The sequence below is a fragment of the Chenopodium quinoa genome, unplaced genomic scaffold (assembly GCF_001683475.1).
Source record: "Chenopodium quinoa cultivar QQ74 unplaced genomic scaffold, ASM168347v1, whole genome shotgun sequence".
Lineage (NCBI taxonomy): Eukaryota > Viridiplantae > Streptophyta > Magnoliopsida > Caryophyllales > Amaranthaceae > Chenopodium > Chenopodium quinoa.
The window spans coordinates 280,443-295,373 of NW_018744348.1; the positions used below are offsets into that span (position 1 = coordinate 280,443).

Sequence of the window (14,931 nt, forward strand, 5' to 3'; positions counted from 1 at the left end):
GAACTCTTGACTCTCTATAACCTAGCTTTGTTGGGCTCGTGACAATCTCAAGCATAGTTCGAATAGATATGAGGTTTATAAATCCTCAAAGAGAGACATTATTGATATTACATACTTCCTCTGTTTCTATTTACTAGACTCATAGCCTTTTGGCACAATATTTTAGGAGAGGAGAGAGAAATTGTAGTTTGTAGCTCTTGTTGCACATGACTCACCTTAACCCCTAAAAGTTGTCTCCATGTGCACTTTATGAGGGTAATAATATAGAAAATTTATCTACCAAAGCTTACCAAATATAGTATGGGCCGAGTAATAGGATGATTTACCAAAGTATGGTTACTTGAAAACTTATTTACACTTTTGCATCGGAATTGTCCACGTAAGCTCGGATAAGGTTTTTTTTTTTCCAGAGTAAAGCCGCTACCTCAAGTAGCGGTTAATGCGGTTTTACCCTTTAGAAATTGTTACTCCGTATCCTTACTTGTGTAGTACTAAAGACAAACCGCTACTTAAAGAAAAATTTGCCTTAAATGTATTCCCGAGCCTACGTGGACTGTATTTTCGTAAATAAGTTTCATTCCAACGCAAAATCGTGAATAAGTTTTTAAAAAGCTATACTTTTGTAAATCATTCAAGTATTATGACATTTCCATTTTAGGAATGTTAGTCAAGTAATTAGAAACGGAGGAAATAGTCTATTCGTTTCATAATGTTAGTCTCATGTGTTATTTTAGGCGTTTCAAAAAAATCTACCCATATTGAATATATTTCATTTATAACTTTATTTTTTTGGAATTAATTGATTGTGGATTGATGACATGACTCTAAGGGCCTGTTCCGACTGAACTGAGTTGAACTGAACTGAACTTATTAATTAGTGATTTTTAACTACCGATTATTATTATTATTATTATTATTATTATTATTATTACTACTATTATTATTATTATTATTAATTATTGATATTAATTATTATTATTATTATTGTTATTATTATTTATTGATTATTATGATTATTATTATTATTATTTATTGATTATTATGATTATTATTATTATTATTATTATTATTATTATTATTATTATTTATTGATGATGATTATTATTATTTATTGATTATTATTATTAGTATTATTATTTCAATTATTATTTCAATTATTATTATTATTTTTTATTGATGATGATTATTATTATTTATTACTTATTGATTATTATTATTATTATTGTTGTTGTTGTTGTTGTTTTTGTAATAAGAGCTTAAAAGAATGAAATTTGGCTTTATATCATGAGCAATATCATTAGACATAAAGAACTGAATTTCAACGGAAAAGAACATGCCCTAAGTAAGGAAATTTTTATCTTAAATTATGCAATTATGACTTGTGCTTTCCTAATAAAAAAATAATAAAAAAAAAGTTAAATAAGGTAAACTAACTATGAATTATGTTGTACTTTAATGTTAGATTCCAAATATATTTGTTTTCCATCCCATATTCCCATTCCAATATTTACTTTAGTGTATCACATTTGATTTTAAATGCATTCCAACTTATCAAACTAAGGGCCTGTTCACATTTACTTAATTTCAGTTCATTTTTGTTCAGTTCAGCTCTAATCAGTTCAGTTCAGTTCAACTCCAATCAGTTCAGTTCAGCTCTTAATTTTCCTCTCTCATAAAATATTCATTTCAGCTCAAATCAGTTCAGTTCAGTTCAGCTCCAATCAGTTCAGTTCAGCTCAGCTCCAATCAATTCAGTTCAATTCAGTTCAGTTCAGCTCCAATCAGTTCAGTTCAGCTCTTAATTTTCCTCTCTCATAAAATAGTCATTTCAACTCAAATCAGTTCAGTTCAGTTCAGCTCCAATCAGTTCAGTTCAGTTCAGCTCCAATCAATTCAGTTCAGTTCAGCTCAGTTCAGTAAATGTGAACAGACCCTAAAACCCTAAGAAGCTTAATAAGTGAGAGGGCATGATGTATTGATAATTTGATATCCTCCATTTGTTCGGAAGTACTGATAAGGTTTTGATTTGAGCTCTTTTAGTATGTTTTAAATTTTTATTACAATATTTAGTTACTCTGTGCTTTATATAATTTCGTTTTTTATACTTACAACAGTTTGACTTTTATATTATTTATTTTGACTAGAATTATAGTTAGGGATGGCAATATAATCCGAGTTCAATTCGAATTCGATCCGATCCAAAGGAAAAAATTCGATTCGAATCCGTTTAAAATTAGATCGAATCCGAATCCGAATCCGATAAATTAGATCTGAATCCAAATAGGAGGTGGATTGGACTTGGACCCTATGCAAAGTCCGACGGAGTCCGATCCCAGTCCAAATCCGAGAGTATAAGCATATGCTCTATAACTTGGGACAATTATTTGCTTGTTTTGTAGCAAAATTTTGTTATGTAACTTATGACCTATTTTCTTACGTTGAAATTCAATTCAGTTCAGTTCAGTTCTATTCTATTCAGCTCAGTTTAGTTCAGTTCAGTTCAGCTTAGTTCAACTCAACTCCTAATTTCCTTCTCTAATAAAATATTCATTTCAGTTCAGCTCAACTCAGTTCAGTTTAGTTCAGTTCAGCCAATTCAGTTCAGTTCAGTTCAGTTGAGTTTAGTCAATGAGAACAGACCCTTAGTTTATAATTAAAATATGTTAGGTTTATCTTTTAATTGGTATGATAATACAAGCAATTATAGGTATATGACATTACAAAAAAAAAAAAAAAAGGATCATTTCGGAGGTCCGTATTAATGGACCGGATTCGGAACCGAAAATTACGAGTCGGATCAGATTTTTCGTCCTAATCCGATCCGTTGCCATTCCTAATTATAGTCTTGTAAAAATTTTATTAGATCCGGCATGCATAACAAATAGTGACTCAAGTAAGTGGAATATCGCGTGAAAAGAGAAGTGTAACAACAAAAACCTAAGAGCATTCACATTGGTGGAGTAGCTCACAATTTCTCTCTCCAATTTTAATTCTTCCATATCATATCTCACTTACTTGAGTTACTATTTTTTTTTTTTTTACAATGGTGAGTTAGCTCACTACAATTTTAAAAAAATTATTTGATACAGAGTACGAATTATTAATTATGGGTAAAAAAATTAAATGAAAAATGCAAAATTTTTCCACATGTCATCTTCTTGTATATTACTTGGCTCATGTGCCGAGCAGTTAGTGACTTGAAAGAGGGGGAGCCTCACCCATGACTCACCTTTTACAATAGTGAGCTAGCTCAAAATAGTTGAGAGAGTATTGTGGGGAGGGTCTTGAGTCACCCATTGTAATCTGTTCACTTTACTTTGGTCATCCTAGAATCTTTAAAGCACCCGACATTTGACATTTGGCAACAACAAATACGCAGTACAACACAGAAGAACATCCTCCATTTCCTCCCAATTCGTTGTTGTGCTCAAAACTGAACCTCCCAATTTGAGGGAGAAGATGGCGATGAGCATGACTACAGGAGGGACTTCTCAAGGATACCACAATGTTTTCGTTTATGGTAGTCTTTTGGCTGATGAAGTCGTTCAAGTCTTACTCAATCGTGTCCCTTCCTCTACTCCTGCTACCCTCCCTGATTTGTCAGTCTCTCTCTCTTCCCCTTTAATTATTCCATTGCTTATTCTTAATTGCATGTTTTATGCTTTCAATTGTATTCTTATTTATGGTTTAATTGCATGTTTTGATGATTTGATCAAATGGGTTTACTTGTTTTTACATTTTGTGATATGGGTATTTGCTTAATTTTATTTTTGTGGACTGTAATTGAATGTCTCTTGATGGATTTGTGATTAAAGATTGGAAATTGACTCCTAATTTTTTACAAGTATGTAAGATTGCTGAATTGGATAGGTTTAATTTGTGATTAAATGGAAATTGGATTAAAAGAAATGTTATTTCATGTGTAATCTTGTCTGTTACTATACTTTGTTGATTGTATCTTGTTTTTCTGGGTTTTTTTTTTGGTAAATGCTTGCATGACTTTTGTGCAGTCAGCGATTTAGCATCAAAGGTCGAGTTTATCCAGCAATTTTGCCTGTTGAGAACAAGAAAGTGCTTGGCAGGGTATGCTTTTGTTTTTTTTCAAGGTGTCTATCCTATATTCGGGTGTAATTTGCATTTCTTATGTACTTATTCCTGGTAATGATGTTGCTACAGGTTTTGAAGGGCGTCACAAACCTTGAGTTGGATATTCTGGATATATTTGAGGATATTGAGTATGTTAGAGATACAGTAGAAGTCACTCTTGTGGTAAATTCTTATTCTTCTTCTTTCATATGGATCTTGAGTTTTGAAATGCTTATGATGCTACATTGTTACGTCTAGATTGTTTGATGGGTGTATGATGGAAACTAGAATTTTGTATCTGTTGATACATCTTCTAAGAAATTAATTCATCATTTGATCTTACATGAAAAGACTTTATATGAGAATTTTTAAAGAGAAGTTCCGATCACAATTCTCCTGATCGTTTACTGCCCTTAGTGCCCTAAAAACTTAAATATCTTCTTGTTATCAGCTGAGCTGCACCGATTTCCAAATGATAAATTGCTAGATACTTTGATTGCTGATATGTAAAAGTTAGTTCATTTTTGTTAGTTCAACTGTTTAACTTGGACATATGCGTAATGTTTCAAAACTTGTAATATCATCTGAAATATTGAATTTATTATAACTGTGTTGCTATGTGTGTATAATTTGACAATCTTACATGTGTGACTGAATGTTTGTTTGTAGGACAACTTGGGGAAGTTGCAGACATATGCATATGTATGGAATAATAAAAACGATCCAGACCTGTATGGAGATTGGGATTTTGAGGTATCCCCCCCCCCCTTTTTTTCACGTCTGTTATTCATTTATCTATTACTCTGTAGTTATAATTCACCCTTGTTATTCAAGAGGTACAGTTCTACATTTTTCAATTTTTTCTTTCCGTCAGTGTAGATGTATGCATGTTTGTATATGTGTGTGTGGGTGGGGGGTGGGGAGCTGTGTTATACCTGTATACCTGTTTTTGTTGGTGAAATGTATTCTTGTGGGTTAAGCTCAGGACTCTGGAATTTATAGCTTATCTGTATTGTGTTATCTGATACATCGTATAATTTGTAGAACTCTTAAAAAGTGATCCTTAAAGGAATCTAAGCAATTTGATCTACTTCAAAGCAACACAATCTTACTAACTTCACTTATCGCATATGCAGATGCATATTTAAATGTAGTACAATCTGGTCTACAATATTGTTCTCTGGTATGGTAAAACATACCGAGGTCTAGCATTGTTTTGTTCTACTTGATGTCTTCCTGGCTTCAGTATAAGCATATGAAAATGAGTTATTTTAATGTAAGTGGGTATTGTAAGTTTACAAGAGAACAAACTTATGCCTCGCTTTCTGGCCTGGAGAGTTGCTTTCCATAATATGACTAAAAGTTGATTACAAGTAGTTTGATCTTAGAATATCCACTGGTTGTAGTATCCAATGAACTTGTTGGCAAATCGTGGAGATCCATGCTCTATTGCCCATATCTGCTGCTGCAGTAAGTTTAGATGTATACTATGTATAACATGGATTGTGTCATCCATTTTACATGAAATTGAACCATGCTGTTGTGCTGGTAATTATTTATTAACATCATTGCTTCTGCCTTACCAAGGATTTGAGTGTTTGATGTATTATGCGAATCCCTATGTTCCTGTAGTTGGAGCCTAATTGGTGGTCCTTTCTTGCTTAACTGTTTTATCAAGAGTTCCTTTCACTCTTTCTTGTTCCTTCTGGTAAAGGTTGTTGGGGGTGGGGGTCATGCAAGGGAAAAATCCTGACCATTTTGCTCTCAGAAAATGATTCCAGGCCCAAAATTATTATCCTAGTCCTTCCATATTCAGCGTTGAACCACAATTACTGTAGTTCTGTAAATTAATCCTAACACTATAACAATGTTTACACCTTAGCAGGACACTTTTCAATGATCAGTAATATACTACCAATAAGGCTTGTTTGGGTTACCTTGGTTGATTCACCAATTGGATTGGATGATTAGAATCATTGGTCAGTGAATTACATCTTGAAACATATATGAGCAAAATCCATGTTACAACTGTTGTATAATAATTATTAACCCTATCCATATATACTCGAAATCCATAACTATTAAGCCTCTCTTTGTAGGATAACTTCCAAATGTCTCATGGTGTTCGCAGAAAGTAGTGTGTATTCAATTAAATGTGTCATTTTTGAAATCTATGATGGTGAACTACTTCTTGTGTTCATTCTTCTCTTTTCTCAAAAATATTGAGCTCTTTTCGATGGTTCGACACCTTGACTTGTGCAATGTCATGGGTACTTGCATAGTGATGTTAGAAATTTAGATAACCTGTAAGGAATATTCTTGCGAAAAGGGGAGAGAGAGAAAGTTCAAGAGCCTCATGCTTCTATTCTGATTTATTTGATCAACATAGCCTACCTTACTCTTTGGATTATATCAGAATATTACGTTATTAATGGGGTGAGATTACTGTGAGAGGGCAATTTACAAGGTACAATCTGGTATGTGCTTGTACCATAGTGTGTGCTTGTACCTTGTGAACACACAGGCAAATAAAAGTATCCATGGTTGTACCTTGGTACAATTGGTTGTATGGTGTAAATCTTTGGGTTGGGAGGTCTTGGGAGCTGATTAGAAAGGATAATTATTGACAACTTGATCCGCTTTAGAAATAAAAAATGAAATAAAGACAACATTCACCATTAGCCCTGATGTAGGATGTCCAAAATCATCTTGTTTGGTCTAACATCAGACATCTAGAACTTTCAGATGTCATCTTAGCCTGTCTAATTCTCTTCTAGGCTATGGTCTAATCAGCACAATATGCTTCACAAGTGAAGTTTCCCTGTGAACTCTGCAGAATTCCCAATGCATGTATTCTTATCTTGGCATGTTGTTAATGGAATAATTTTATTAGTGTGCACTTTTGCTCAAAGATGGAGTTATTTACTGTATGATTTTCTTAAACTTTCAATTCTTAGACGATGGTATGTTCTTTTAAAAGGTTTAGGATGTCTCTAATTTTCGTTCCCCTTGCACATTTTCAGAAATGGAAATCTGCTCATATGAAGGATTTTATCGAGATGACTAAGGAATTCGTGGAAGAACTTGAGCTTCCTGAATCAAAATCAAGAGTGGAGACATATAATTCCTTTTACCAATCCGTTGATGGCGGGAAATCATCCATGCCCTGATCTGCCATTGGTTCAAGCCTGTGTTCTGCTTCACAGCTTCGCCATCTTCTCTTAGTATTGCTGCTCTGTACAGTAATTATCTTCATGATCCTCTTGTACTGCCATCAGCTCTCCAGTTCTTGTCATTTATCGTCAGAATTCCATCACAGAATGGTAGAGCTATGGTTTCTAATTGAACATGAAACTGCTGGAACTTATTCAATGGTGTAACATTTACTTGGCATTGATGGAATTTGGTTAATTGTAGCAAATGAGCTCATGATCATATATATTATAGCAATGCCAATCAGACTGCAGATATTCCTTATTAGGCAGGTCATTCTATCTAATAGAGCTTCTAAGCTGGCTATATTTTGTAGTTGCTATTTTACCATGCTTCCTTTATTCTGTCTTGACTTATGTCAGACAATACAATATAGGCAATTTTAACAGTATCTTCTACATAAGATCATTAGGAAGGCTGACCATGCTTACATCCTTGTTGCTATTCAAATGTTAACAAAAGCAAAGGGTGAACCGGGTGGAACACCAAAAAAAAAAAAAAAGTTAACAAAAGCGATTTCTACTCTGTAGTAGCAATTTCTGTACGTTATCAACAATTTGCTTTTACCTATTAGGCCCCGTTTGGTTTAATGTAAAACATTTTCAATGGAAAATTAGTTTTCATGGAAAACATATTTTCAAGGAAAAACACAATTGCAAATTAGTTTTCCTTTGTTTGGTTGCATACAAGAAAAGTCCAAGAAAAATAAAAAATAAGAGTGGAAATGTAAGGATGAATGAGAGGGAAGTAAAAAAAAAAAGGAGGTAAGGAAGAGAGAGGAAAATGTGGCTTCCCTTGTTTTGGGATGAAAATTTTAAGGTGCAGGCGGCTATACCTTTTTTGGTACAGCCAAAAAATGCAAAAAGAACATGTAACTATTTTGTAAAGAGCATACAGTTATTTTGTAAAGAACATATAATTATTTTGTAACGAACATCCAATTTTATATATTTTTTTCATATCTAAAGAACATCTGCAGTGTTAATAAAGAACATGATAATATTATGTAATAAATTTTATCTATATATAACCACCCTAATTTGAAGACAAAATTTAATAAACATTTCACATTAAGCAATGATCATTATGTTGCAAATAAAGTACATTACACTGACTGATCAATGAACATAAACATATGTTCTTTTTATTTATTTTTTTGGTGCAAGTATGTTCTTTTCACTCTAAATATATGTTCATTACATTTTAATAGTATGTTATTTTTACTTTAGGTATATGTTCATTACATTTTAATAGTATGTTCTTTTCACTATAATTATATGTTCATTACTTTTATATATCATGTTCTTTCCTACAAAACGACTGTACGTTGCACCGTACAGGCGCCTGTAGGAACCACCTATTGGTTTTGGGAAGGAAAATGTTTTCCATCATAAAGGATGGAATTTTCCACCCTTGGAAAAATTGTTTTCCACCCCTTAACAAACCAAACAAAGGAAAATGGGAAAAAAAATGAAAACTCATTTTCCATGAAAACCTTTTACATCAAACCAAACACTGCCTTAATGTCTACCTTCTCCTACCTTTATATGTTTCGTTTATATGCGTTTCGATTAGTTGCTTCCAGAGGTATACAAGAGGAAAAAAGGGTTTAAGTAAATGGAGAAAAAATCAGGAATTGAGTTTTTAAAATTTGAGGGAAAAAGGGACAATGTAATCGCTAGCTTGGTCCAAATTTGTAATTATTAATTTATTAATTTTTTGAGATGCAACCTGACAAATGAGCTACAAGGACAATACAAACGGAAATGTGGAAATTAACTCTCGATAAACCATGGTATGTTTCAATTCGTGAATACATATCCTTGTACGCGTCCAGATATAGAGACAATGTCTTGTATCTAAAGCTATAATAATAATTTGAGCTATGATGTGTGTGACACCAAGTCACCAATTGTATTAGACACTAGTTCTTCAAACAACCAAATCAGGGAATAAAGCTAAAAGGGTGAGTCCATTGCTAAATTGATGCACTTTTCATGGAAAATTACTTGGAATTTGTTGTGCATGCATCTTTTCCATGAAAAATGCATCAATTTAGTATTGGACTCACCCTTTTAGTTTTATTCCTGATTTGGCCGTTTGAAGAATTAGTCTCTAATAATACAACTGGTCATGCATTCATAACAAATTCCAAGTAATTTTCTCTTTTTAATTATTTTATAGAATTTTTTTCAATATATATATTTTGAAACCTTTTTTCAATATATTATAGATCTATTTAACTTTATTATTTTTGACAGTCTAACCTTTTTTTTTTTTTTTTTTGATAAATATGAAATAATCTGGCTTAAATTTATTTAAACTCATACACACAAATTAAATAAAACAATGGCGTTAAAATATGGTCAACTAAACGTAGCCTTATCTATTCTTTGCTAGGAAGTTGAGTAGTGCGGGTTTTCCTTACCTTATTAGCTTATAAAACCGTAGAAAACATACATGCATGATTTCCATGACACCACCAACTATATATATGTTAGATAAATGTGGTATGTTTTCTCAAGAAATTAAAAAAAAAAGGTTGATATAAAATTATAGAAATGAGGGTTTGTTACAAAAGAAGTTGTTTTTCTGGTGTTATCACATTAATTATGCTGTGTTTTACGGCTAAGGCATGGAACTCATCAATACAAGTAGACATGGAAGTGGATGTACCTTGTATCTTTGTATTTGGGGATTCTTTGGTTGATAATGGTAACAACAATAATATTTTCACTATTGTGAAATCTAATTTTTGGCCTTATGGTATCGATTTCCCTCTAGGGCCTACCGGTCGTTTTACCAATGGTCGAACTTTTGTTGATGTTTTGGGTAAGCGGAATGGACTCTCTCAATTTGCATGTACTATGTTATTTTATTTTAAAACAGCGAGTTGGATTCTCTCTTATTTTGTACTGAAGTTTGTTTTTAAATTTGAAGTTTTGTGGTTTAGACGATGTTTAGTACGTTTTATGAGCACCAAATTAGATGTGTATGATGTATAGAAAAATGGTCTTAAAAGGAATGTTGTTTTCATGACAAATAAGTACTTTTTTATCATATGTTTATTTGATATTTTTTTTATTAATAACATTTTGTAACTAACTATGTATTTATTAATCGGGTGGTGTTACAGCTGAAATTCTAGGATTTGTGGATTACATTCCTCCATTTTCAGGATCATCAAGTTATGTTGGTGACTTCCTTAAGGGAGCTAATTTTGCATCAGGAGCAGCTGGGATTAGAGATGAGACTGGCAATTATCTGGTACAAAATTTTCTATTTTGTTTGCAAATTACATCTTTGATCATTTTTTTTTTTTGCATGTTATTTTCTCTAAAATTAGGCTCATACTTTTAACATTTTTTTTTTAAAAAAAAAAAAAAACATAGTTTCACTAAAATTCTCAGTTTATAGTTTCACTAAAATTCTCAGTTTTATTTATTTATTTTTTTTTTGAAAGAAAATTTCAGTTTTAATAAGTTAAAAGTGTTTGTAATCTGTAGAATTCAATATTCATAAATTATTTCTTAGAGTATAATTTTATTTCAGTAACCTCATTTAATAATTTAATTATTAAAAAGATCAAACATTATTAAAAGTTAATTATAGGTCATGTTTAATTCACATGATCTTTACAAAAGTTTAATTTTATTAAATAAACTAATTTTTATTGATTAAAACTTTAATAAAAACTTATACTTACTAAAACTAATTCTTACTAATCCAATTTAGTAAATACTAATAATAATTATTACACTTTACTTAATTTTTGCTGAAGTGAAATTATTTTTACTGAATTTCTGTAATAATTCTTCTTTAAAGTTACTTATTTTTACTGAACTGTAATTATTTTTACTGAACTGTGCTTATTTTTAATGAACTGAACTTATTTTTGCTGAACTGAAATTATTTTTGCTGAATATTATTTTTTAAAGGTGAAATGAACATGGCTAAGGCCCCATTTACTTCACTTTATTTTTACTGAACTGAAATTATTTTTGCTGAACTTAAATACATGTAGGCATGTAGCTAGTCTCAATTGGATTTGATTAGCATTGGACTAATCATTAGAACTCAGTTCTAGCTTAGCTAGATTAGCTTAAACATCATGCATTTTAATTATATAAATTTAATTACAAATTAGAAAGGTTTATTCAATTCTTATATATGCAGGGAATTAATGTACCAATGAATGGACAAATAAGGAACTTCGAAAAGGTGATTGAACAAATAAGGGAGCATTTTAGAAGAGATGAGAAAGCCGTACAAGATTATCTAAGCAAATGTATCATTTATTCTGGAATGGGAAACAATGACTACCTCAACAATTATTTATTGCCTTGGCAATATCCTACTTCTGCTCTTTTCACACCACCTCAGTTTGCTAGATCCCTTCTTCAAGATTACGAGCGTCAACTTACGGTTTGTTTAATTTCTATTATCCATAACTTTATACTGGTCCGACTTATTTTTGACAAGAATATATATGACCGACCCTAGGTTGAATTTTTAGATCTAAGCCGAACTCTAAACTCGACCATGATCATCTAGTAAAATATGATATAAGTAAGACCTGGTGTGATTTTAATACTCTATCCGTCTCAATTTACTTGTCCCATTACTATTTGCACAAGATTTTATGCGAGTGAAATAATAGTGAGCATCACATATAGGCAAATAGCTAGTGCAAGTAATTAAATTGGGAGCTAGTAAGAATAAGCAACAAGTTTCCAAAATAAGACGAAAACAACGTAGATTGATCTTATTCTATCAACTTATATAGTTAGCATAACTGCACAAGTATTTTGCGTCAAAAAAAAAAAAAAAAAAAAAAAAAAAAAAAAAAAAAAAAAAACTGCATAAGTATTAATTACTAACTTTCGTTTGGCATTACTGTGGTTTTCTGTTTTTTGGTTTTTTGTTTTCTATAAGTATATGATATGAGTCTCATAATGAATAAAAAACTATATAAAATTATTAAAATTATGATAATTTTGAAAACTGACAACAGAAAAGTGGAAACACTTTTTTCTTGTTTCTTTTTTTGGTTTTTGGTTTTCAAAAAAACAAGAAACTGAAAACCAAAATTGATGCCAAACAAACCCTTAGTTTTGCATTCATTATGCATATAACTTGTTTTGCTCAACATATATATTAATCAATTGATATCAAAATATATATTACATGCAGGCTTTGTACAATCTTGGAGTTAGGAAGATGGTATTACCAGGAATTGGGAAAATGGGGTGCATTCCTATCAATAGATTGAAGGATAACGTGACAGGAGAAAGACCTTGTAATGAAGATCAAAATAATCTTGTCAACTTCTTCAATATCGGCCTTAGAAACCTGGTTGATACTTTTAACAATGGTCGTTTGCCTGGAGCCAAATCTGTCTACTTGGATTATTTTGGAGAATGCACTGAATTCGAATCTAACAGGCAATTTTACGGTATATATTCTTTTTCTTACGTAATCTGACCTCAACCTTCACGGTTTTTTTGGTAAAGGACCTCACTCCCAAGCAGTTGGGAGGATTTAACGTAATGACCTCAAGGTTACTGATATAGTATAAAACATATTCCTAGACCTCAACCATTAGCTTAAACTTTTGTGTAGTTGAGGTGGTTCACTAAGAGCCAGCGTGATACAAGGTTATGGGTTCGGATCTCATCCACCCTTCCTTGGCCTATGTTACATCCACACTTCAAGCACGACGAGCTCTCATGTGAGGGGGAGTGATAGAGTATAAAACACACTCTTAGGCCTTAACTATCATCTTAAACTTAGCTTGTTTCATATTTCACTGATAGAGTATAAAACATATTTCTGAGCCTCAACCATCAGCTTAAGCTTTTAGTTGAGTTGGTCTATAAACATGGTATCAGAGCTAGTGTGACACAAAGGTTACGGATTTGAATCTCATTAAGAAAAAGTGATATAGTATAAAACATATTAATATGGTGTATGTTTTTATTTTCAGGGTTTGATGTGATAGATGTAGGATGTTGTGGAGTAGGGAATTACTCGAATGGCGGCGAGATTACATGCCTTCCATTCCAGACTCCTTGTGCAGATCGCAAGAAGTACTTGTATTGGGATGCCTTTCATCCATCTGAATTGGTTCACATCATACTTGCTAAGAAGGCTTACAACGACGACTCGCATTCGTATGCATACCCTATTGACATTAAGCAGCTAGCAATGCTCTAATTATATATTAAGGTTTTGTATATGTAGGATACATTATTTTGTACACCTAATTAAGATAACAATTCAAGGATAGTAGATAATTTATGCTTAACATCTTAAATTATACTTTGCTATCATGGTAATTATTATAAGGCTAGGATACAATATAACCCTTGATAATAGGGGCAATAGCTAGTTGCAACTAACAAATACTCACAAATTTTAATTACTAAACTTTTTGAGGCCAAAGTTTGAAAACTTTGTCTAATGAGGAAAAAAACAAAATTTTATTATATGAGAACGAATTTGTTTAATTCGTTTCAATGATTTTCTTAAAATTAAAATTAGCTAATATGTAATTAAAGATGACAAATATTGAAATATTGTATTGTATTTTATCATTGGACAAGCAATATAATGCAACCAAATTATACATGCAACAAAATTATAAATAAAAAAGGTACAACCATTTATAGTAAAGGGAAAACATAAACAATTATATTATATTCTTTTGCAATCTATTGTAGTAAAACAATCAAATTAAAACTACATATATAAAAAAAAAATTAAAAAAAAAAACAAAAAATAAAAAACAAAGGTAATTAAATTAACTAATTGATTACTACCTCCGTTTCTTTAAGCACCAAAGTCGGATAACATAAAGAATTTTAAGAAACAGAGGGAGTACATTTAAACGTACGTAATATTAGACTTAAATTAAAACTCCATGTGATGAACGAGGTTAACAGCATTAGTAGCAAGTTCGTTAAGAGGTTGCAAAATCTCTTCAACTCTTCTAACCACAATCAACCCACCTTTCGATTTTTGAAGATGATTCGCGCAATCATCAATAGCATTAACCACAGATTTGACACTGTTCTCCATGTTTAGCCTCCTTGACTCCTTATCATCCTTCGAGCCACCACCCAAGTGATTAGTTTCCTCCAATGCAGTGTACAACCCAACGACTGAATCAGCAATATCAGTGTGACAGTTTTCGAGGGACTCGACTTCGTGAGTCCATCTTCGGGGTAGTAGATCAGCGTAGTGTTGAATGTCGTTTGAGGTGGATTGAACCTCAGTTACGGTGGCCATGATGGCGAGGCGTGTGGCCTTTTTGGTGTTGCCGTTGATGCGGTCTGCGTTGGGTAGGAGGGTGTTTAAGCAACGGGTTGTGTAAGTTGTTTCGTTGCAGGTTTTTTGGATGAAGGATGTAGCAGGAGTGTCTGTTGCAACGCAAAAGTATGAAGAAATTGAGAGAATGAAAGTTATTGCTAAGAGAACAAGAAGAAAACGAGCCATTGTTTTTTTTTTGGTTGTGTTTGTTCTAGTTTGGTTGATGGAAAAGTAGTTTGTATGAACCCATATATATAGTGTGTTTGTTGGGTGTTTGACTTCAGGTCGAATTCATATCGAGGTAGAAAAAAGTTTTTTTTT

The 14,931-nt window shown here is 32.1% G+C and overlaps 3 protein-coding genes across 3 annotated transcripts; 2 read left to right on the forward strand and 1 right to left on the reverse strand.

Annotated features, from left to right (window-relative positions):
• Window positions 1-3,337: 3,337 nt before the first annotated feature.
• Window positions 3,338-7,627, forward strand: LOC110696281 (AIG2-like protein D). The gene is made up of 5 exons (XM_021873563.1): window positions 3,338-3,599; window positions 4,011-4,083; window positions 4,177-4,269; window positions 4,756-4,839; window positions 7,110-7,627. Exons 1-5 carry the CDS (start codon window positions 3,460-3,462, stop codon window positions 7,254-7,256), a joined length of 537 nt encoding a protein of 178 aa, XP_021729255.1. The 5' UTR covers window positions 3,338-3,459; the 3' UTR covers window positions 7,257-7,627.
• A 2,017-nt stretch (window positions 7,628-9,644) lies between these two features.
• LOC110696324 (GDSL esterase/lipase At1g33811-like) lies at window positions 9,645-13,741 on the forward strand. Its single transcript, XM_021873618.1, has 5 exons — window positions 9,645-10,131; window positions 10,436-10,566; window positions 11,476-11,724; window positions 12,493-12,754; window positions 13,286-13,741. Exons 1-5 carry the CDS (start codon window positions 9,861-9,863, stop codon window positions 13,513-13,515), a joined length of 1,143 nt encoding a protein of 380 aa, XP_021729310.1. The 5' UTR covers window positions 9,645-9,860; the 3' UTR covers window positions 13,516-13,741.
• Window positions 13,742-14,211: 470 nt separating this feature from the next.
• Window positions 14,212-14,796, reverse strand: LOC110696341 (pectinesterase inhibitor 11-like). Its single transcript, XM_021873632.1, has one exon. The coding sequence runs from the start codon at window positions 14,794-14,796 to the stop codon at window positions 14,212-14,214; it is 585 nt and encodes a 194-aa protein (XP_021729324.1).
• Between the last annotated feature and the right edge of the window lie 135 nt (window positions 14,797-14,931).